Below are 21970 nucleotides of genomic sequence, written 5' to 3' on the forward strand. Positions count from 1 at the left end.
GATTTACTGAACTGAGCCCATAGCTAGTGGAGGGGATGAAGCTTTATGGATCAGTCTGGGAATTGATGGGAGAGACATACGCAAGGAAGATGAGGCGAGGGCTAGAAACCTCTTTTCATCCTGAGTACAGTTATTTTTTAAAAAAAATACCTTTCATTCTCATTAGAATTTTTTTCTATGAATAAAATGGAGGATTAATTAAATTATCATCTAATTTTAAAAATATTTTCTGGCTCACTCCCAGCCCCGATCTGCCTGGCAGTCCCTAAACATTCCTTTGCCCAAATCTGATGCTGGAACAAAGAAGGATGTAGGCACACAGACCACTGGCCTATTCTACCCATCCGGCAGGCTGCTGGAGAAGAAGGAGCTGGAAGTGACTTCTCAGAAGCAGAGGCAGGAGAAGCTGCGTGACCACAGACCCCTCCTCACAGCCATCAGCCCAGGGAGAGGTGAGCAGTCATGAGGGAGCTTGCGCTTGCTCTGAAAGTTAGCCTTTCTTTTTGCTTTTGGATTGATTTTATGTATAAGAAGTATGTTCCTTTATTTTTCTTCTTTCATGTAGTTTTCTTTGTATGAAAAAAACAGCTCTTCCTTAAGCTTTAGTTCTCACATGCTGGTGTCTAGCTTCTCGATCAAATGGTACATGTGGGCTTCTTGGGACACAAGAGCTTCTACCATAGTGGCCACACTGTTGCTGAGCTTCGTGATTGCCATCAGTCATGATTTCTTTTTTATTGTGACAAAATTCACATAACTTAAAATTAGCCCTTTTGACTGTGTTAAAGCATATATTTCAGTGGTATTTAGTACACTGACAACTATCACCACTCTATTTACAGAACATCTTCATCACCCCCAACTTAACACCACGCATGTACTCCCTGAGTGTGACTCCCCATGCCCCTTCTCCCAAGCACCTGAAAACCACTAAGCTACAATTTGTCTTTATGGGTTTGCCTATTCTGGACATTTCATATACATGAAGTATATAGTGTATGGTCTTGTGCCTGGCTTCTTTCACTTAATATAATGTTTTCAAGTTTCATCCATGTTGTAGCTGTAGCATATTTCTTTTTGGGGGGGCAGGGTCGAAGTCTCACTCTGTCACCCAGGCTGACTGCAGTGGCATACTCATGGCCACCACAGCCTCAATCTGTTGGGCTCAGACGATCCTTCTGCCTCAGTCTTCCAAGTAGCTGGAACTATAGGCATACGCCACCATGCCTAATTTTTCTTGATTTATTGTAGAGACCAGGTCTCGCCAAGTTTTACAGGCTGGCCTTGAACCTCTGGGCTCAGACAATCCTCTTGATTCAGCCTCCCAAAGTGCTGGGATGGCAGGTATTAGCCACCACCCCTGACCAGTATGTTTCAATATTGTTTGTTTTTTATTTTTTTATTTGGGGTCTCACTCTGTCACCCAAGCTGCACTGCAGTGGCACCATCACAGCTCACTGCAGCCTCAACCTCCTGGGCTTAGGCAGTCTTCCCACCTTAGCCACCCCAATAGCTGAGACTAGAGGTGTGTGCCACCACGCCCAGCTAATGTTTTTATTTTTATTTTTGAAGACAAGGTCTCACTATGTTGCCTAGGCTGGTCTTAAACTCCTAGGCTCAAGCAATCCTCCTGCCTTGGCCTTCCAAAGAGCTGGGATTATAGGCATGAGCCATTATGCCTGACCTGATTTACCTAATTTTTTAGCATATAGTTGTTCATTATATTCTTTTGTAATCCTTTTTATTTCAATAAAGTTGGTGGTAATATCTTTTATTTCATTCTGATTCTAGTAACTTGAAACATCATTCTCTTACTCCCTTTTTTTTTTTTTTTACTGTTGGTCAGTCTAACTAAAGGTTTGTTAATTTTGTTGATCTTTTCCAAGAATCAGTGTTTGGTTTTGTTGATACAATTTTATATTGTTTTACTGTTCTGTATTTCATTACATTTCACTCTAATTTCATTCATTCTTTCTTTCTTGCTTTAGGTTGAGTTGCTCTTCCTTCCTAGTTTCTTTAGACCAAAGGTGAGGGTGTGGATTTTGCTGTGACCAGTAGGAAGTGACTGAAGAGATGAAAGCTTCCATTTACTCTCTAGGAAGCCAGCAGTGTGTCAAGAGGTTCAGTATAGATTACTGAATGAGGAGAGTTGCCACATGGAGGAAAACAGAGGCACCCCAGCCAGAAACCAACCCAAAGATGCCAAACACTTGAGTGAGTGCAGACAGCACCCCTGGGAAGGAAGATGCCCAGCCAGCCCCCAGTGGTTTGTGCCATCTTAGCTGAGGCCTCAGCCTTGTGGATGAGATCATCTTGGATCCCTGGGCCCCAGTTGAGATGGCTCAATTGACACCAGGTAGAGCACAGATGAACCATCCTTGCAGAGCACTGGCCACACTCTTGACCCACAGAAGTATGAGTAATAAGGTGGTTGATGTTTTAAACTACTAAGTTCTGGGGTGTTTTGTTTGACAAATGGATAATAGAAACAGGTTTTCAGTTTCCTACAGCAGAAGACAATCTCCTGGAACTACTTCTTTTTTCCTGTGCTAGAAGGGGGCCAACTTCACCTATCTATGAAGGACTCACAGTCTTATAATGACCCTTTCAAAGGATTTCCCTTGCAAAGTCCTTTCTCGGTGATTTTTTGAGTTGAGATTTGATCTTGTAATTGTAAATCTATTGTATTGTAGATTCTCAGTCAGAACCTCATTTTTAACATATTGCTAGATTCATATTATTTATTTGTATATTATCTGTGCCTACTAGAATTTAATAACATCAGGGACAGGAACTTTGTTCACACCTATATCCCAGCCCTAGAGTAGTGTATGACAAATATAGGGGCTCAATTAGTATTGTGAATGAACTATTGCTCACTTCCAGACAGGGTCAGCTCAGTATGACCTCTAGAATTTCTCCAGTTGCTCACAGCAGACTCTTGTGATGCTCTTCACCAGATCTCCTCAGCCCGCCTGATTTCCATGCAGTGGTGGTGGTTGCTTCCACATGCGTTTGCACATGCATTTGCTCATCAGCTGTGCCATCATCTGTCTCAACTTTGCTGCCGCTGATTCACCCCAGAACAGCAGAAGGCTGCCTGTCCATGGCTGGTGTGGTGTAGAAGTGTTGGGGACTTGGCCCTGCTGGTTCTTCCCTCACATACGGGAAAGGGGCTGGAGAGCAGGCCCCCCTGTCTCTCTGTCCTCGTGTTCCATGTGATTTCCCATAGGTCCCCATCAGATCATGCCACAGCCACCCACAGCATTAACCAGTTCTTAACACATTCCCTGCCTTGCTCTTTCTACTCTATCACTTGTGCATCCCAGGATCCCTTTCCAAAGAAGCCATTGGTCCTGAGTCTTTTCTCAGGCTCTGCTTTTGGGGGAACTCAAACTAAGATACTTAGGTTCTCTTATTTAATGTTACAGTAATGCATGAGGAAGGAGGTATTGGTTCCATTTTATTAAGTAAGGAAAGTAAGGTTTGGAGAGATTTGGGTATCTGACTCAAGGTCACTAAGTTAATAAATTGTAGATTTAGGATTTAAATACAGGCTTGTCTAAACTCCACCTCACGTGCTTTTGACTAAGCCATGCTGAGTTACCTTGGAAAGACCACCTGATTGCTCTCAGCTTGGTGTCCTCCTTGGTACAATGATGAGGTGGATTCCAGTGTGGGTTTGCAAACTCAAGTGGCCATAGGGAAGAGCATGGAAGTAAAGGCAGACAGCTGGTCCTGCAAGGCTGTGGCTGGCTGGAGGGTCCATACCTTGTCCAAAGCAGTTGACTGTTCCTCGGCCCCAGGCACAGAGCTTGTGTGAGAAGGCCCCCAGTGCTGCCGCCCTCTCCCTGCCTGTGGGAAACCAGGCATCCAGACTCAGGTGAAGCCTTCCATGTTATAAACGATGGTAACTCATTGAAATGTGATTAAAATTCTGTGCAGACTGGAGAGGGCCCCAGGGAACATTTTGGAGTGACAGAAATCTACATGTTGACTGGGATGTATACATTTGCTGAAATTCAAACTGTACGTTTAAAATATTATGTAAATTATATGTGGGATAGAATCATAGGAAAAGAAAAGACCCCACATATGGCAACCAAAATATATTCTTTTGAGAATCTATTGTGTTCTATGATTAATCCCTTGTAACGAGAAGCTCGGGGGTGAGGGAAATGGAACTTATGGCAGAGCAGAATGGAAGATCAGTCAGGAAAATCCATCACAATGTTTGGCAAAGGAAAACAACCTCTCTGTGAATGTAATTTTCTTTCTTAGCCTCAGAAGAATTATCCAGACAGCCGTGTTTCTCTTTTTTTAGGATACTGGAGAAAACAACTGGATCACATCTCTGCCCACCTCAGGTCTTATGCTCAGAACAACCCAGAATTCCGGGCCTTGATTGCAGAACCCAGGATGGGAAAGGTGGGTGAGATGAAGCTTCTACTCCAGAAGTGTCCACGGGACCAGGCTGAAGATGCCGTCCATTGATGTTGCTCGAATTCATGCCTCGCCTGGCTCCCTTCCCTCCCTGCTCTGTTTTCCATACTTCCTTACTCTCCTCCCTGTGAGCTCCCCCTAAAAGTCACAGCACATGAGGGCCATCTCAGGGTCTGCTTCTGGCCCATCTGGCCTAAGACAGCAAGACTCTGAACACCTCACGCCTAGATGCTATGTGCTGTGGCGGTTCTGATGGTTGGAACAAAAAGACCCAGGACTGTTTAGCTCAGCTAAATTGTGCACTTAAATCATAACCAGTTAATACATAGCAACAGTCATCACAAGGGTCAACCCTCACCAGTGCACTCAGTCTCAGCATCATGTTCATCATTCTAGTCCTCATCACAAACCTATAAGTGTGAGTATTACTTCTATGACAAAAAAAAATGGCCATGGTCAGGTGCGGTGGCTCATGCCCATAGTCCCAGCACTCTTGGAGGCAGAGACAAGAGGATTTCCTGAGCCCAGGGGTCTGACACTTGCTGCGGCGGCATGACAAGACCTCATCTCTACAATAAATCAAAAAACTAGCCAGGCATGGTGACTCATGCCTGTAATCTCAGTGTAGCATGAAACTTCACAGAGAAAGTTGGGACACTGAGGCCAGGAAACAGCTTTATTTGTGTTGACACTGGCTCAACATATTTGCATCCAAAGGTGAGCCCCGAACACAGGGGGCATGCTCTTTTATACAATTAGAGCTTCCTTGTCCCCTGATAAGGTTTACTTATTAGTAACATACTGGTTAATTGGGTAATTTATAGCTCAAGTTTACAGCAGAGTTACACTTGTGTATTACAGAGTGGGGCCACTATCCTTTCTAATATGTATCATCCAAGAAAGTTTTTATCTTATGGTGCTAGAAGAACTCTTTCATTATCCTGGGAAGACTTTTATCTTACTGTACTACGAGGGGCGGGCTACTCTGTCCTGGGAAGGCCTTTATCTCATGAGACTTGGGGAAAGGGCTTCCTGCCTCATTCCCCCTTTGATGCTCGAATTCCTGTTTAGGGTCATAGTGTGGTTTAAGGGTTTTTACTTTTTTTTTTTTGAGTTGGAGTCTCACTCTGTCACCCAGCACCCAGGCCGCTCCCGTCCACTGCAGCCTCGATCTGCTGGGCTCCGGCGATCTTTCTGCCTCAGCCTTTCAAGTAGCTGGAACTACAGGTGCGCGCTACCATGCCCGGCTAATTTTTTGATTTAGTGTAGAGATGAGTTCTCACCAAGTTCCCAGGCGGGTCTCGAACCCATGGGCTCAGGCAAACTACTCACCTCAGTCTCCCAAAGCGCAGGATTACAGGCTGAGCCACCGAGCCCGGCTAGGGTTTTTACTTTTATAACAGTTTTATATGTGCTATTGTTGTTGCTGTTTTTTTAACCATGGCCTCAGTGAGACTGGAGACAGAACTTATAACTCAGGGAGCTAGACTGGGAAGGATTAGACAAATTTTTAATATCATGAGTACAATGCCTATGAGGGTTTTAAAGTTTTTAAAAGTTAAGAACCAACCTCCAAACAGTTTTTTTGGGTCTCAATCTTTTTAGGTTTCGACAGGGACATAGCAAGCTTTTTTATCCGATTGATGATATTTTTTTAATGATCTTTTTCAAATTATCTATTTGTAGCAGCAGTTGTTTAAGTTAAACTTTTTACAAACCCCACCTTTAGAAGCAAGCAAGTAATCTAAAGCTAAGTGGTTTTGATAAATGGCATTGTGCATTTTAGTTTGTTGTTTGGCCAATATGTTAAGGGTCTTTGTAGTTTTATTAGTTATAATTTTAACAATCACCTGTAATCGAGTTATGTGGTTTAGCATGTCAATGGGGGTCCTGATAGTCCCAAGATCCATTCTGCCCAAAGGAGATAAAGTTAACAATAACCTTTTACCATGCTGTCTGGAGAAATTGATGCCAAACCTGTAGTGAAACCCAAGGCAGAAATTACAGTCACAGACAATAGTAAGGGATGACACTATATTACATTAAAAACACGGTCCGTTTGTTTGTTTGATGGTTGATTTCTCAAGCTTCTGTCGTGTGTAAATTAGTCAGCTTCTGGAGTGACTAAAGCAGGGCGGCTGTAGTTCTCTAAGGTCCTGGGGTCATGGCTTGTTTTTGGGAGGAGTAAGTTTCCCAGGTGTTGATGGAGTAGCAGTGTACGTCCAGTGTCAGAAGGTCAGTTTTACTTTGCTGTGATGAATCCATGGGCCCATCTCAGCTATCTTTATTATAGTGGGATGGACAAAATAACAGTAAACGGACCTCTCCAAAGGGGCTTTAGGGACTGGATGTTTCTGTTTATTACCCATACATCATCTAGTTTAAAGGGATGAGCGTCCGTGGTTAAGTTCACAGGTAGCCGCTCTCTAACCCAATGATGTATAGCAGTGAGGGCTGAGCCTAGAGCCTGTATCTATTGTCTTGGAGTAAGATTACTCACCTCTTTTAAATTTCTTTTTATACATTTAACAATGGGGGGAGGATGCCTATAAAGAATTTTAAAAGGGGGAAACCCTATCTGTTTAGTGGGGCTAGACCTGATTTATAGCAAAGCGATTGGCAACAGCAGGTTCCACTGCAAGTGAGTTTTCTGACACTGTTTACTTAGTTCTAATTTCAGAGTCCGGTTTATCTGTTTTACTTTTTTGAAGCTCTGGGGGCAATAGGCAATGTGTAATTTTTATGTGATTCCTGAGCCCCTTACCACTGGTTGTATTACCTCAGCCACAAATGTCAGCCCATTATCTGATCCTATAGTGATTGGGATTTTGAATCGGGGTATGATTTTTTTTTAGAAGTAGTCATGCCACTTCATGTATCTTTTTGGTGTGGATAGGAAAGGCCTCTACCCAACCCAAGCAAGTACACACGAAAACTAACAGAGTTTTATAGTCTCAGGCCTGGGGAAGCTCAGTGAAGTCCATAATTATGTTTTTAAATGAGGCCCCTTTAACACTCTGTACTCCCAGAGAGATCTTAGGCCCCTGTCGTGAGTTATTTTGGGTACGTATTTTGCATTGTTTACGTACTCCATAGGCTATACTGGAGAGTTGCTGTGCATAGAAATGCGGGCCTAATGTAGTCTTGAAAGCTATCCGGTCTGTATGAGTTTTTTTGTTGTTTTTTTTTAATGAAAATGCTTGACAAAGTTTGGGCCAAAACCTCAGGGACATCTATTTGCCCATTTTTAAATTTTTACCATCCATCTATGAGATAATTTTCATTTTCAGTTTTGAGCCAAGTCTGTTTATGTTGTGAATAATTAGGGTCCCATTTTGTCAATGGACTTGGGAACAATGTAGCGGCCAAACTCATTGGCTCTGTTGTTCCTTGGAAGGCTGTGAGCTTTGCCTCCCTGTCCGCCTTTCTGTTTTCTTGAGTAACCATTGTGTCTCCCCTTTGGTGTCCCCAGTAATGTATGACTGTTACCTTTTTAGGGGCTCATACAGTATTTAAGAGTTTAGGATTTTTTTTTTACCATATTTTATGTCCTTGTCTCCTGAGTTGATTTAGCCCCTTTTCTTATACAAAGCTCCGTGAGCATGGAGAGTGGCAAAGGCATATTTAGAGTCAGTGTATATATTGACATTTATTTTTGTCAGTAGCTGGAGGGCTTGGGTGAGTGCAATTAATTTTGTTTTTTGTGTTGAAGTCCCTTTTTGCAGAGACTTTGTCTTGATGGTGGAGTGCAGGGTTACAAGAGAGTATCCTGCAAACTGTTTTTTCCCCCTATGAAGCTGTTGCCATTAGTGAAATATTTCACGTCGGCATCCCTGAGAGGCTGGTTTGTCAAGTCAGGTTTGCTTGAGAACACCTTGTCCGTGACCTCAATGTAATCGTGACAGGGCTGACCCGGCTCTGTAGGCAACAAGGTTGCAGGGTTGAGAGTCCTCACCACTTATAAGTGAATGCGTGGATTTTCACATAACATTTCCTGGTGTTTGACCATTTGAGCGTTAGTCAACCAGTATTGTCCTTTTTATTTCATTAATGTTAACACTGATTGTAGCACCCGGACTGTTAGTTTTTGTCCCGTAGTCAATTTGTCAGCTTCTATCACTAGAAGGGCCGTGGCAGCGAGTGTCCATAGGCAAGGCAGCCAGTCTCGAGCAACAGTGTCAAGTTGCTTGGAGAGGTATGTTACTGGGCGATGCCATGACCCTAGCATTTGGGTTAAGACCCCTACCCCCACTCTAGTACGTTTGTGTGTGTATAGGAAAAATGGCTTAGATATGTCCGGGAGTCCCAGGCTAGGTGTACTAATAAGGGCTTGTCTGATTTTCTCGAAGGCCTTTTGTTGTGCTTGTTTTTATAGCACAGGCTATTGTTTTCCCTCCTTTGTGGCTTTATAGAGAGGCTTTGTCAGCAGTGAAAAGTTAGGTATCCAAATTTTATAAAACCCTGTGGCCCCAAGAAATTCCCAAACCTGACATCTGGTAGTTGGAACTGGAATGGAGCAAACAGTTGTTTTTTTCTGGGGCGAGCTGATACCTCCCCTGGGATAAATGGAAGCCAGATATTTTACCTTTTTTAGGCAGATATGGGCCTTTTTTTTGAAACTTTGTAGCCAGCGTTTCATAGGAGGGTAAGGAGCTGCTGTATTTCTTTCATGCAGTCCTCCCGTGTTTGTGCAACCAGCAGCAGATCCCCCACATATTGGAGTAGCATACAGCCGTACTACTGATCTGCTGGGAAGGCCTTTAAGTCAGAGGCTAGTGCTGTACCAAAAATAACCGGGGAATTGTTGAAACCCTGAGGCAATCTAGTTCAAGTGATTGGCTTTTCCCATTGAAAAGCAAAAATCAGCTGACTTTGAGGAGCAAAGTAGATACAAAAGAAAGCATCTTTGAGGTCTAAACAGGTAAAGTAGGCGGCTTCAGTGGGGATAAGACAGGAGAGTGTAGGGGTTGGGGACAACTGGGTGCAAAGTAACAGTGGCTTGATTTATTACCCGTAAGTCTTGAATTAGCCTGTAATCATCTGTCCCCTGTTTCTGAACTGGCAGTAGTGGCGTTTTCCAGGATGAATGACAGGGCCAGAGCATTTCCTATTTTGAAAGTCTCTCCAGGTGTCTTTGGATCCCAACCTATGCCTTGTGTGGGATGAAATACTGTTTCTGATGGATGGGTATAGTCCCTGGCTTTAGTTTTATCACTACTGGGGATATGCTTCGGGCCAGTCCAGGGGAATTATCCTCAGTCCATACCCTGGGCACCTTGAAGGGAAGTTCAGTTTCTTGCTGTGGCTCCTCTGTGAGGCTATAGAGTGCCACTCTTTCCCTTAGGGAATTGTAAGAGTCATGATTTTTGCTTTAGGACTCCCCAGGGATAAAGCTGCCTGGCCATTGGAGTAGAAGGTTATTTGGGCTTGCAGCTTTCCCAAGAGGTCTTGGCCCATTAAAGCCACTGGACAATCGGGAGGTACAGGAATTCTTGGACAACTTTATGGCCCCCTGGATTGCATTACCGGGACTGTAAAAAGGGATGATGGGCTCAGTCACCTGTGGCTCCCACAATGGTAGCTTGTCTTGGTGAAAGAGGGCCCACAAGCTGGGTTACTACAGAATGTTCTGTCCCTGTGTCTACCATGAAGTCAAAGGTCATTTAGACCATAGGCTCGTGGGGGCCTAGTGAAATGGAGCCCAGCCTGTCCTAGTCTTTTCTATAGTTTCCCATGCAGCTAGGCCAAAAATTGATTCTCGGGGGCCATGTATGATTGGGGCATAGACTGGTATTGTCCCTGAACCGCCTGACCTCTCCCTTTTTCTTGAGGAGCCAGACAGAAATCCACCAGCTCCAGACATTCATTTTTCCAGTTCCCCTCTCGGAAACAGCGAGCACATTGGTTTCTCCCTAATCTTATAACTGGCTGAGGCAGCCCTTTTTGTTGGTCTTTCTGTTTGCCTCGGACTTGGCCCCGGCCTTGGCCTCATCCTCAGCCTGGCAGGGCAGCTCCCCGGATGTGTTGCTCTGTCAAAACAGCAGCAAGCAGGTCTACTTTTAAAAAATTTTCCTGTCTGGCTCCTTCTGGGCCTCTTGGTTTTGATTAACAAAATATCTCTGTTCGACCTCTATCAGTTGGCTAGCATTAATCCCAGCAAAACCTTTTATAAAACTGGCTGGGGGTCTCTTTGGGCACCTGAGGCTCTTTAGTATACGAGGGGGTGTGCTGGTTCCAGCTCAGGAGGTTAGTGGTAGCACAGGGCTGATATATAAAAGTACGTTGCCCCCTTGTTTTTCTCAACAGCAGTTGTAAAGCCTCTTGACGTCCATAGGGAGGGGGGCCGTTAGCAAACTTTTTCTGATACCTTTTTGCCAGGGCATAAGGAGTTAATGCTGGCGGCTCTCCAGTAGCTGCTGCCTGGGGCTTTTCTGGTGACCTTGGGGAAGTGGAGGATTTAGGACTTAGGCCAAACTCTGATTCGGCTTCAACTGCAGCAATTGCAGGGGGTACAGGTGGCAAGTAGGGGGTACTGTGGTGCTTAAGGTGGGAGTGGGGGTTCTCCTCAAGACAGAACGGGTTTTTTCAACTCTGGTCGGCACCTTGAGGGAGCTGTTGTTTGGGCCAGCGTTATTTTAGAGCTGTTTTTTGGACAGACTTTTATCCAAGGTGGGTGAGAGAGGACTACATCTTGCCAACAGTCAATGTAGGGAATCTGATCTGGGTGACCTGGATCCCCCACAATGACAACAATGTGCCTTAGAAACTAGTCGCTTGTTTAGCAACTCCTCAGTAGGCTACCCCACCCCAAACGAAGGCCAATCTACTTCACAGAGTGTAAAGCTTTCTGGGAGTTAACTTAATACCATAATTCCCTGAGTATCCCCTTTTGAAGTTTTTCACATGTATTTTAAGGGGGTAAGCTTACTCTATTGCCACCCATTTTCTCCCACTAAAAGATGACAATCACACACAAGATGGGAAGGAATTGGAGTGGGGGTAAAAGGATTGGATAGCCGCTTTGCCCTTCTCCAGCTGTCCCCCTCGCGGGGATATTTTAGGTGCCTTTGTGGCAATAGATGAGTCTGTATAACCCCCGACCAGGTCCCACTACAGGACTTATTCCTGTCATTTAGCCATATGAAGGTCACCACTGGCCCCCAAACCTACTCTGGCCCTTTAGCAGTGTGAAGGTCACCACTGGAACCAAATCAGGGCTACAGCACTCACATTCACACAACTTCTCCAACCTGCTGCCCAGTGCCTTAGAGTTACAGTTTCGTCCCCCTGTGGGACTACTCGGGCAGCTCTGAGAGGTGATCAGGCTCCCTTTCTGCCTCTTAGGGACAGGTCTACCAAATCGAGCCTGGGTTTTTACCAATCTGTCGGGCGTAGCTCCCTTGACTGATTCCTGTGCCTCACCGGGTTGTGTTGTGCTTCCAAGGTCCTCATCCTAGCATGCCGGGAGGGCTAGTCCCCTATGGATCAAGCAGTCTGCTGGCGCCAGGCGAGGTCACCTCTCCCAATATCCTGGGGAGTGTATCCCAGTGACAAAGGAGGTGGAAACACTGTCTCCACCTCTCGCTTCTCAGCCAATGCACCAGAAATGTAACGGGAATCTTTACAGAGAGTATGGGGACAGAGGCCAGAAAGCAATTTGATTTGTGCCAGCACTGGCTCAGCAGATTTGCATCCAAAGGCTGAGCCCCAAGTGCAGGGGCGAATTATCTTTTATACAATTTTAGCTTTGTCTCCCGACAAGGCTTACTTGTTAGTACCATACTGGTTAATTAGGTATTTCATAGCTCAAGGTTACAGCAGAGTTACATTTGTGCATTACAGATTGGGGCCACATTCCTTTCTAATATGTATCATCCAAGAAAGTTTTTAGCTTATGGTGCTAGAAGAATTCTTTCATTATCCTGGGAAGGCCTTTACCTCATGAGGCTTGGAGAAAGGGTTCTCTGCCTCATCAGCATTTTGGAAGACCAAGGTGAGAGGATTGGTTAAGATTATGGATTTGAGACAAACCTGAGCAACTTGGCAAAAACTCGTCTCTATAATAAATCAAAAAATCAGCTGGGTGTGATGGCATGCACATGTGGTTCCAGCCACTTGGAAGGTTGAGGCGAAAGGATCTCCTGAACCCAGCAGGTTGAGACTGTGGTGGCCGTGAGCGCGTGTCACTGCACTCCAGCCTCAGCGACAGATTAAGACTCTGACTCAAAAAAAAAAAAAAAATTGGCCACAAGTTCTTTGACAGGCTCCCTTTCAAATGGCAGAGCCTATGCCCCTTCACATTGAATCTGGGTGGGCTTGTGACTTTTGGACTAATGAAGTATGGCGGAAGTGATGCTGTAGGTCTTCCAAAGTGTGGCTAAATGAGGGTACAAAGCCTTCTCTCGCTTGCATGCTCACCTTTGATACTTCTTCTTGGAGACCAGTCCTGCTGCGAGAAGCCCAAGCCATGTGGAGTGACCACATGTAGGAGTACCAGTCTGCAGCCCCAGCTGAAGGCAGTCCTCCATCCATCCCAGCTCAGGAGCCAGAAGAGTACCAAACTCTGGATGATTCTAGCCCCCAAACCTCCAGCCACCTCTGGCCACTTGCATTTCCCCGTTGAGGCCTTACTCCGACATGGTGGCAAAGACAAACCCACTCTGAACCTATGAACATAATGAAGTGGTAGTTGTGTCATGTCGCTAAGTGTGGGGGTAGTTTTACATAGCAACAGGTAATTGGAACAAGCCTTATTTGACACACAGGAAAATTAAGGCTCAGAGTGGTTTGGTGACCTGCCCAAGCCTGCACTGCTGGACCTGGGGGGATTCAGGATTTGAAGCAGGTCTGATAGACCCCAAGACCTACTGGCTTTTCAGCACTACCTCACCATCATAAAGAGAAAATTCCGCGAAAAGAACTTTCCTCTGTTTGTTACGAAACTAGAAGAAACCTTTAAAATAGACTGTCTGGTTCTCTGCCATCAAGTAGGCCAACACTGAAACTGTCTCATTTTCTTGTATTACTCAATTTCCTTTTTTGGTAGTATATACATTTTTAATCCAGAGGTCTGCTAATTATGGCCCATGGCATATATCTGGCTACCCAATTTTTTCTTTCTTTCTTTCATTCTTTTTTTGTCAGAGTGTTACTCTGTTGCCCAGGCTGAAGTGCGGTGGCACATTCACAGCCACCACAGCTGTGACCTCCTGGGCTCAGTCAATCCTTCTGCCTCAACCTTCCAAGTAGCTGGGACAAACAGGTGCATGCCACCACGCCCTGCTAATTTTTTTTGTTTTTTGTAGAGATGAGATCTCGCCATGTTGCCCAGACTGGCCTCGAACCCGTGGGCTAAGGCAATCCTCTCGCCCGGGCCTCCCAAAGTGCTGGAATTACAGGCACGAGTACCCTGCCTGGCCCAGTTTTCTAAATAAGGTTTTATGGGATCACAGCTACACTCGTTCCTTGACTTGGTTTCTGTGGCTTCTTTGTGCTACAGCAGCAACGTTAAGTATTTATGATAGAAAACATATGGCTCTCAAGACCTGAAATATTTATTTGATTCTTTCTGAAAACAGATGTTTCTCCCTGGTTGACTCTGAATTCCTCTCACTACTTAGAGACAAAGCTGCTCAACTGTGATACTTGTCCTTCAATTGCCAAGACTTGCCCCCACCCCCCACCAGAATACCTTTCCAAGGTGATGACACCTAGACATGTGGTTGACTAAAGTGATTCTCTTGAAGAAGTATAGATGTGGATCTTGCTTTCTTATCCACTCTAGCAATCTCTGCCCTTTAACTGGAGTATTTAGTTTATTTATAATTAGTGGAACTATAGATATGGCTACATTTGGATCTGCCATTTTGCTTTGTTTTCTATTTATCTTGTCTAGTTTTTGTTCCTCTGTTTCTGTTTTCCAGTCTTCTTTAGTGTTAATTATTTGATTAAATTTAGAGTTTAATATCTCAGAACTTATAGTCTATTGCCCAGGGCAATGAGTCCCACACTCACAGTTATGAATTATCTCTAAAACTCTCTTAAAAGCTTATTTCTGCTACTGTCCATGAAGATGGTTATGAAGTTAGCATCAGGCTGAATTATGTTCAAGTCTCAAATAAGGTAAGTAAGCCTTCAGAAATTATTCATTTGAGAATTGACTTCACTCATAAATTGTGGCTTACAACTTGCTGAAAAGACTTCTGTATAAAGCAAGGAACAGTTTCAAACATTATGAAATATGTTATGGCAGTTTCATAGAAATAAATAAGTAATTGAGCTAAACCTCAGAGACGCCTGCTTTCAGGCACATAGTGATTCATAAGGACAGGAGTTGTCCTGTAGTTCTCAGGCTTATTCATACTGAAGTCTGAATATGTTTCTGTGATACAATGATTTGAGGAAAGACTGACAAAAATGTTTGCTTTTACATGCTTTGACGAATTTCCTTTTATAAAATAAACCAAACTTCATGGCCATGTCTCCCTTGAACTTCCTTACAAGCCTAGAGTCTGTGAGTATGTGACAAACATTAATTGAAACATTTGTGGCTTTGGTTTCATTGGACAAGAAGACAGAATATACAAAAGGATCATTCACAGGTTGAGAAGATGAGTAAAGAAGGCAAAGAAAGGGAGGAACTAACATGGATTAGGCTCTGGCTATGGGTCCAGAGAAGTGCTAATGACATCACTGAAATTGGGGTAGGGATGGAGGTGGAAAGAGATTGGGATGGATACATGGACCCCATCTATCTCCAAGGGAGCTGGGAGTATCAAATGGACAAATGCACGTGAAAGTGCTTTGAAGCCAGGTAAAATGCTAAATGCTGGTTTCAGTTGCTTAGCTAGTGCAGGGCTTGGGTTGGGGAAGTACTTCAGGAGACATGAGTGAGGGAAGTAGGTCAGGGCAGGGGGTGAGCTGAGTGAGTCAGAAGTAAAGTTTAGCTGGAGCCTGGTGCACGGAAGTTCTGGGGCATGAGTTCCATCACAGTGTTCCCAGGTGAGGCAGAGAGGAGAGAGGGCCTCACCTCCAGGGCAAGGCAGCACCCATCTACTGAGTGTATTTCTCTGGAGAAGAGGGTCAGCTGGGAGCTGTTGACAGCAGCTGGGTGAAGGCCCTGCCCGGCCAGCGGGACCAACAGTATCTATGATATGCTGTATCTGTCAAGTAGAATGGAATGATTGTCCCCAAGCCTAATAGGTCTTTTTTCTTAACCTGGTGTCCTAGTGTTCAGAGAGTGGTGGGGGTCCTCCATGGCAGACAGGTAGCCACGTGAGGGTACTATGGACTGGGTCCAGGAGCACACAGAATTCTGTGTCTGGCTTGTGTATCTCTCCTCATTATATAGATACCCGTGTCATCTCGTTTTACTTTCACAACCTCCCGTAGAAGTCTTAATATTTGTACTTTACGGGTGAGGAATCTGAGGCTCCCCCAAGGTCACTAAGCAAATCCCCCTAGGATTCACACTCAGCAGCCTGAAGTCTCCTCATCCTGCCACCCTAACTCCAAGACACTGAAGGGATGTAAGCAGGGTAATGACACCATTACTAATAAAGGGTGTAAGGTAACTGGGGCTCCCATGGGGCAGGGAGCCTGTTGTGATGGTCCCAGTGTGAGAAGAGAAGGCTGTAGCTATAGTGAGGAGAGGGGGAAGGGTCCAGTATGCACCCCCAATTTGGAGTCAAAATGGACACAGTATTCTAGGAAGATGAGGGAAGAGTCAAGAAGGATGTATGCTCTCAGGCTCGACTGTCTAGGTAGGTAGAGCCATCATTGATAAGGTGGAGCAGGTTACCAGGGAGATGCTTCTTTCTGTTGTGACAGAACAGCCTCCTTACTCGTGGTATTTGAATTTTTTTCGTTGACCAGAACCTTTACCTGAACAAAGCAATGAATTTCAGCAACCACTTTCTTAGCAGCGCCACTGAGGGTGATGTTGGGCGGGACGTCAGCAGGTCTAGCTGGGGTGAGTTGTTCCCTCCTGGTGATTTTAAAACAATTGACCAAGTGCACACTGACTTGGCAAGGATGGTAGTTGATTGCTAGAAATTTGCCAGCCCACTCACATGTCTTACTATCATATTCCAGCCATTTTATTTCTCTGGTTTCTCTGAAGTTAGTGGGTGAGGTTTTTGAAGCCCTTCACAGGGCTTGGGGAGATCCATTTGGGGGATGCACTTTTAGACCTAAAAACTGAAGACCCTTCTATGCCCCACTTTTCCACCCTTCCTTTGGTTTTTGGACAGGGAAGTGGTTTCAGGAGCCCCTCCTATCAGGTTTAATAAAATTGAAATGTCTATAAAAACTACTGTATCTATCCCCTGACTCTTGAGAAGCATGACAATAGAAGTCACTCTTTACATGTGGAGAGTTGGGAGAGGGGCGTCATTGTGATCCTTGACTCTTGTCATTTCAGTGAGTGACTACAGCCAGAGTACCTCAGATACCCTTGAAAAAATCAAGAGAATAAGGAATTTTAAGACAAAAGCATTTCAAGAAAAGAAGGAGCCACTTACAGTAAGTATCCTCCTTGGTCGTTTTTTAAATGGGAGAATAATTTATCATGTTCCATTCCTTTTTTAATAGAGCATATTTTTATTTTATGGAGGCAGAATCTTTAATAATACCTAAAGATTATGAATTAGAAATATTTCAAAGTTGTCTTTCATTTCCTGAATCATATCTGTTTTCTCTGGGGTCAGTTCTGTCAGCCCACCTTTGTCTTTGTGATTTTGGTTTGCCTCAAATACGTGATGATCCATGGTTGTCTGGTCATTTGACAAATGAATGGCTAATTGGATTAGCTCAGGTGCTGGCCTGGTGCCCAGCATGAAGATGTAAGTCTGAGTCCCTGTGTGAGTGGAGGGGCATGTCATAGACAGACGTCATTTGAGGGTGTGGGTAGGGAGCAGGAGCAAGCCTTTGTGTCCCCTACATTGCCAGTGTTGAAGGTCTTCCTCTGGTGGTGAGGGTGTTGGTGGTATGATGTGCTCTTGACAGTTTGGGGTTAACTGTCTTTTTATCCTTCCTCTACACCCTCCGCAGTCATGGAGCTCTGGGCTCTGCCCCTCTCCCTTCTCAGGCCCCAGCACTCCCAGTAGAAGCCTTTGTCCGGTAAATCATGCACTTTCTGGATAATAGTTATCAGGGTTTAAGCAGAGAGAAGAGGCCTCCTGCTCTTCATACGTGGGGAATAAGGGCAACCAGTAATCTCAGCTATTCACAAGAGAGCCCTTAAAAACTCTCTCATGAGTTTCATGCCTTCTGCCTGCACCCAGCCTTCTTGTTGGTTACTTTGAATTTCTTCAGGGCTTCCCGGAAGAAAACACTCACGTCTCCAGTATCTTCAGCTGGTTTTGTGTGTGTGTGTGTGTGTGTGTGTGTGTGTGTGTGTGTGTGTGTATGTGTGTTAAAATCTTACTCCAGAGTGCAGTGGCGCAATCCCAGCATACTGCAGCTTCAACCTCCTGGACTTAAGCTGTTCTCCCACTGCAGCCACTCGAGTAGCTGAGACTATATAGGTGCACATCTCATGCCCGACTAATTTTTGTATTTTTTGTAGAGATGAGGTCTCACTATGTTGTCCAGGCTGGTCTTGAACTCCTGAGCTCAAGTGATTCTCCAGAGTACTGGGATTATAGGCATGAACCTCTGTGCCCCGCCAGATTTCATTAACTTTCAATCTTCTTGGAATTTCTAAAAATCACTGACTCTCTGGTGGTTTATACCCACAGCTATTAGAGTTTTGTTTTTCAAAAATATATGCCAAGAATAATTCCAAAGAGACCTTTGGAGAAAGAGACTTTTGGGGAAGGAGACACTGAATGCCCTTGCTCTGTCCCTACCTTACCTTAGAGGGTCCTCTTTGACTGCAGTACAAAGACCAGATGTGACTATCAGCAAGCCCCAAGGCCCAGGCCCCAGGCCGAGCTGGACCCAGCCTAATGTTGGGTGTTTCCTCCACCTGCCATCTCTCCAGGCCCTCAAGGCGACTCAGAGGTGCAGGCCAGCCATCCCACTTGCACCCTCATTCCTTTGAAGAACTCTTTCTTTATCTTGCCTTTCCCACCACATGCTTTTCATGTAATAAACATGAGTACATTTGGGAAGACAATCTTAGAATTGTTTTACCTTTTATCCTTATGATTTCTTGTGCTCTGTACCTTCTCCCAGTTTGAAAGATTGTTAATGAGTATAAAAGAAGTACAGAGTTCCCTAAACTTGACAATTTACAATTTTGGAGACTGTACCCACTTACTCTGTGTGTGCCCCGGGTCTCCCATTGCCAGATGCCTTTATTTTTTCATGTGCATTTAGAGGATAAGTATCAGAAACTGTAATGTTTGTTCAACCATTCAGTGATTATTTTTGAGTACACATATGCCAGGTTCTAGGTGCTGAAAATAAAACATGAGCAAAAGACATAAAGGTCTCAGACTAGCCATTCCAGTGCATACTAGTGCCTTTTTCATAAGGAATGGAATTCAGTATAACAAGTGTTCCCCAGGACCCCTCCTGGGGGTTCACTGACTAGATCACTTTGTTCCAAGCTACTCATCAGTGAGGTGGGGGTAAGGCAGCACCTCCTTCTTCTGAAAGGCTCAGAGGCCTTGACCAATGTCTTCATTCCTTCCCAGGGAGCCAGGGAAGGGGTAGGCATTATTTCCGTTTTACACTTGGAAATGATGATCCCATGACCACCCCACAGTCATGCCTGGGACTCAGCGGCAGAAGCGGCAGAAGTGATGTCTCCTGCTGTTTGTCTACTTCTTTCTGTCTTGCAGCATTTGAAATTCCTTATATATTTATAAAAAGTATATATAGGCAAAGTGTGGGGGCTTATACCTGTAATACCAGCACTTTGGGAGGCCAAGGCAGGAGGATCACTTGAGCCCAGAAAATTGAGACCAGCCTGACCTCATCTCTTCAAAAAATAAAAAAATAGCCAGGTATGGGGGTGCATGTCCTTAGTCCCAGCTACTTGGAAGGGTGAGGCAGGTGGATCCCTCAGGCATTTGAGGCTGCAGTAAGCTATTAGCACACCACTGCACTCCAGCCTGGGTGACAAGAGTGAGACGCTGTCTCTAAATAAATAACAAATAAATAAAAAGATGATATATAAAGATGAATCTCATGGCATTTAAGAAATATAAATAAGCCGGGCTCGGTGGCTCAGCCTGTAATCCCGCGCCTTTGGGAGGCTGAGGTGAGTGTATTGCCTGATCCCGCGGGTTCGAGACCCGCCTGGGCAGGCGAGACCTCATCTCTACAATAAAATCAAAAAATTAGCCGGACGTGGTAGTGCACACCTGTAATTCCGGCTACTGGGAAGGCTGAGGTGGAAGGATCGCCGGAGCCCAGCAGGTCGAGGCTGCGTTGGCCGGGAGCGGCCCCTGCACTCCAGTCTGGGCGACAGAGTGAGACTCCAACTCAAAAACACACACACACACACACACACACACACACACACACACACATACACAGAAATATAAATAGATACATTCTCCAGATTTCTGTTGATTAATGAGAGCATATGTTTTTAAACAAGAGATTGACTTTATTGGTTCATTCATTCCTCAGGGTGAGCACATTTTCTGAACTATCATACTTAGATTGACCTTAAACATTCAATAAAGTGTGCAAAATAAATTTTAGAATTCACCTGATTGCTTTTCCTAGAACTATCTATAATAAAAGTAGTGTGGAGTTTCTGGAGTTTTGTGAGCTGTCCCTGTCCTTAACATACAACAGTATCTATGTGGTGACCTTGCCTGAAGCAAAATTACGGAAAAACAGCAAGTTTGACCTTAGATGTGGATGTTTGTGCTGCAGGCTGTTGAAGACCACACACACACACACACACACACACACACACACTTACATATTTATATGCACACACACTCACTTGGCCCCATGACTCGGAATTTGGACCTTGGAGAGGAAGCGTTTGCCTTGAGGTGGTGGGAATGACCAACTCTGTAATCCCGCAGCTTGAAAACCGGCTCCTGCTGAAAGAGGTGGGACCAGCTGGGGAAGGAAGAGTCTCTGTGATTGAGCAGCTGCTGGATGAAGTAAGTGTGGCCCAAAGACCAAGTTTCTGAGGAGCCCAGTCTGGCATTCCACCCATCTCTTTCGGATGGAAGCTTTGTTCACTACTGTGAACATTATCCTGCTCTTTAAGGAAAAACTGTTTGGCAATGAGGTAAATGGCCAGTCAAAAGCTTTACATTAGTGGTTACCTATAAGCCCAAGGACCATGCATGAAGCTGGGCAGGGTCCCTGGCTCTGATTGCATGCAGCCATCAGCCTGGGATTCCTAAAGTAACAGGGCTGCCCAGGTGTCTGCACCCCTTGATGTGCAGGACAGGAGTTTTATCACCCAGGTGACTTGGCAACTCTGTCCATGATAGGTTAGGTCTTGAGGTTCCTGATTCTCCTTTCCTTTGACCTAAAAGCAACTTTCTTTCCTTAGCTCTTTAACAGGATAGGTGACTGGATGCTGCTGAGGGCAGGGTTTTGTAGAGAGTTTATTTTTGTCCTATGCTGCAGGGAGCAGACCCCAACTGCTGTGATGAAGAAGATCGACCCGTTGTAACCTTAGCTGCTATGAATAATCACCACGAAGTGATTCCAGTTCTTGTGCAGAGAGGAGCAGATGTCGACCAGCAGTGGGGACAGTAAGTGAAACACCCTGGAAGGAAAGCTGAGGTAGCCAGCTCATAGGCTCTGTGCAGCAGAATTAGCCTACACACAGGCCCGACTCAACTTGACTTACTTATGTGCCATTTTAACCTATTTCAGCCTTACCATGAGGTCCAACAACTTTCTATATCCAAAGCTGGGTAAAACAAAAATTTTAAAATGGACTATTGGGTTATCTCATTTAGTAGCTCTTATAAATGATGATATGCAGTGGGTATCACAAAATGTATACACATTTTAAGAAAGAAAAAACTATTAAAATTGTAATACTCAATAAGATAAATACAAGTCACGTGTGACTTCTGCAACTACAATCAGTGTTCAAAGTGGTTACCATCAGCGTCCAGACACTTCTGATCACAGCAGACATCTCTTAACATCGCTTAAGATGTGTATACCTTTTTTTGGCACCCCCGGTATTTTGTTAACTCACAAATTTACACTGTGAGCCAGCAAATCCTTTGCCTTTGGGGTGTTAAGCAATGTTTTCATCATGGTCAATACTAAGAGGAAAGCCCCAGTGTATTCCCTGTGGAAATATACCTATGAAATTAATGCAGAAAGAAAACCTTATATGGTGTCTCTAGATGCTAACACTACTGGGGAGGAGGCTGATACATCTGAGTTTACCACATGACCCTCTAGCTTTCCCCACCTATGAAACAGGATAGAGAGATACCAAGTCATGTGACTCACTGTCCCAGTCTTGGTCCAGTTCTGATCCATAATTCTCTCTCCTAGGGGATTCTCCTGCAATCCTAAGGGATTCTCCTGCAAAATGCTTGGAAACCCTGGGTGGAAAATTCCTTGAGCTCAGGTC

General features: G+C 44.7%; 1 protein-coding gene across 1 annotated transcript in view; it reads left to right on the forward strand.

Moving 5' to 3' along the window:
* The window catches only part of DZANK1 (double zinc ribbon and ankyrin repeat domains 1), a 76904-nt gene that overhangs the window by 50497 nt on the left and 4437 nt on the right, over window positions 1-21970 (forward strand). Inside the window, exons 12-18 of the mRNA XM_008063233.2 lie at window positions 263-452; window positions 4325-4428; window positions 14491-14565; window positions 16318-16414; window positions 16865-16965; window positions 20439-20519; window positions 20998-21125. Of these exons, the coding sequence (XP_008061424.1) occupies window positions 263-452; window positions 4325-4428; window positions 14491-14565; window positions 16318-16414; window positions 16865-16965; window positions 20439-20519; window positions 20998-21125 (776 nt within the window). The remainder of the gene's footprint in view (window positions 1-262; window positions 453-4324; window positions 4429-14490; window positions 14566-16317; window positions 16415-16864; window positions 16966-20438; window positions 20520-20997; window positions 21126-21970) is intronic.

The sequence above is a fragment of the Carlito syrichta genome, unplaced genomic scaffold (assembly GCF_000164805.1).
Source record: "Carlito syrichta isolate Samal-C Ts95f unplaced genomic scaffold, Tarsius_syrichta-2.0.1 Scaffold306685, whole genome shotgun sequence".
NCBI lineage: Eukaryota > Metazoa > Chordata > Mammalia > Primates > Tarsiidae > Carlito > Carlito syrichta.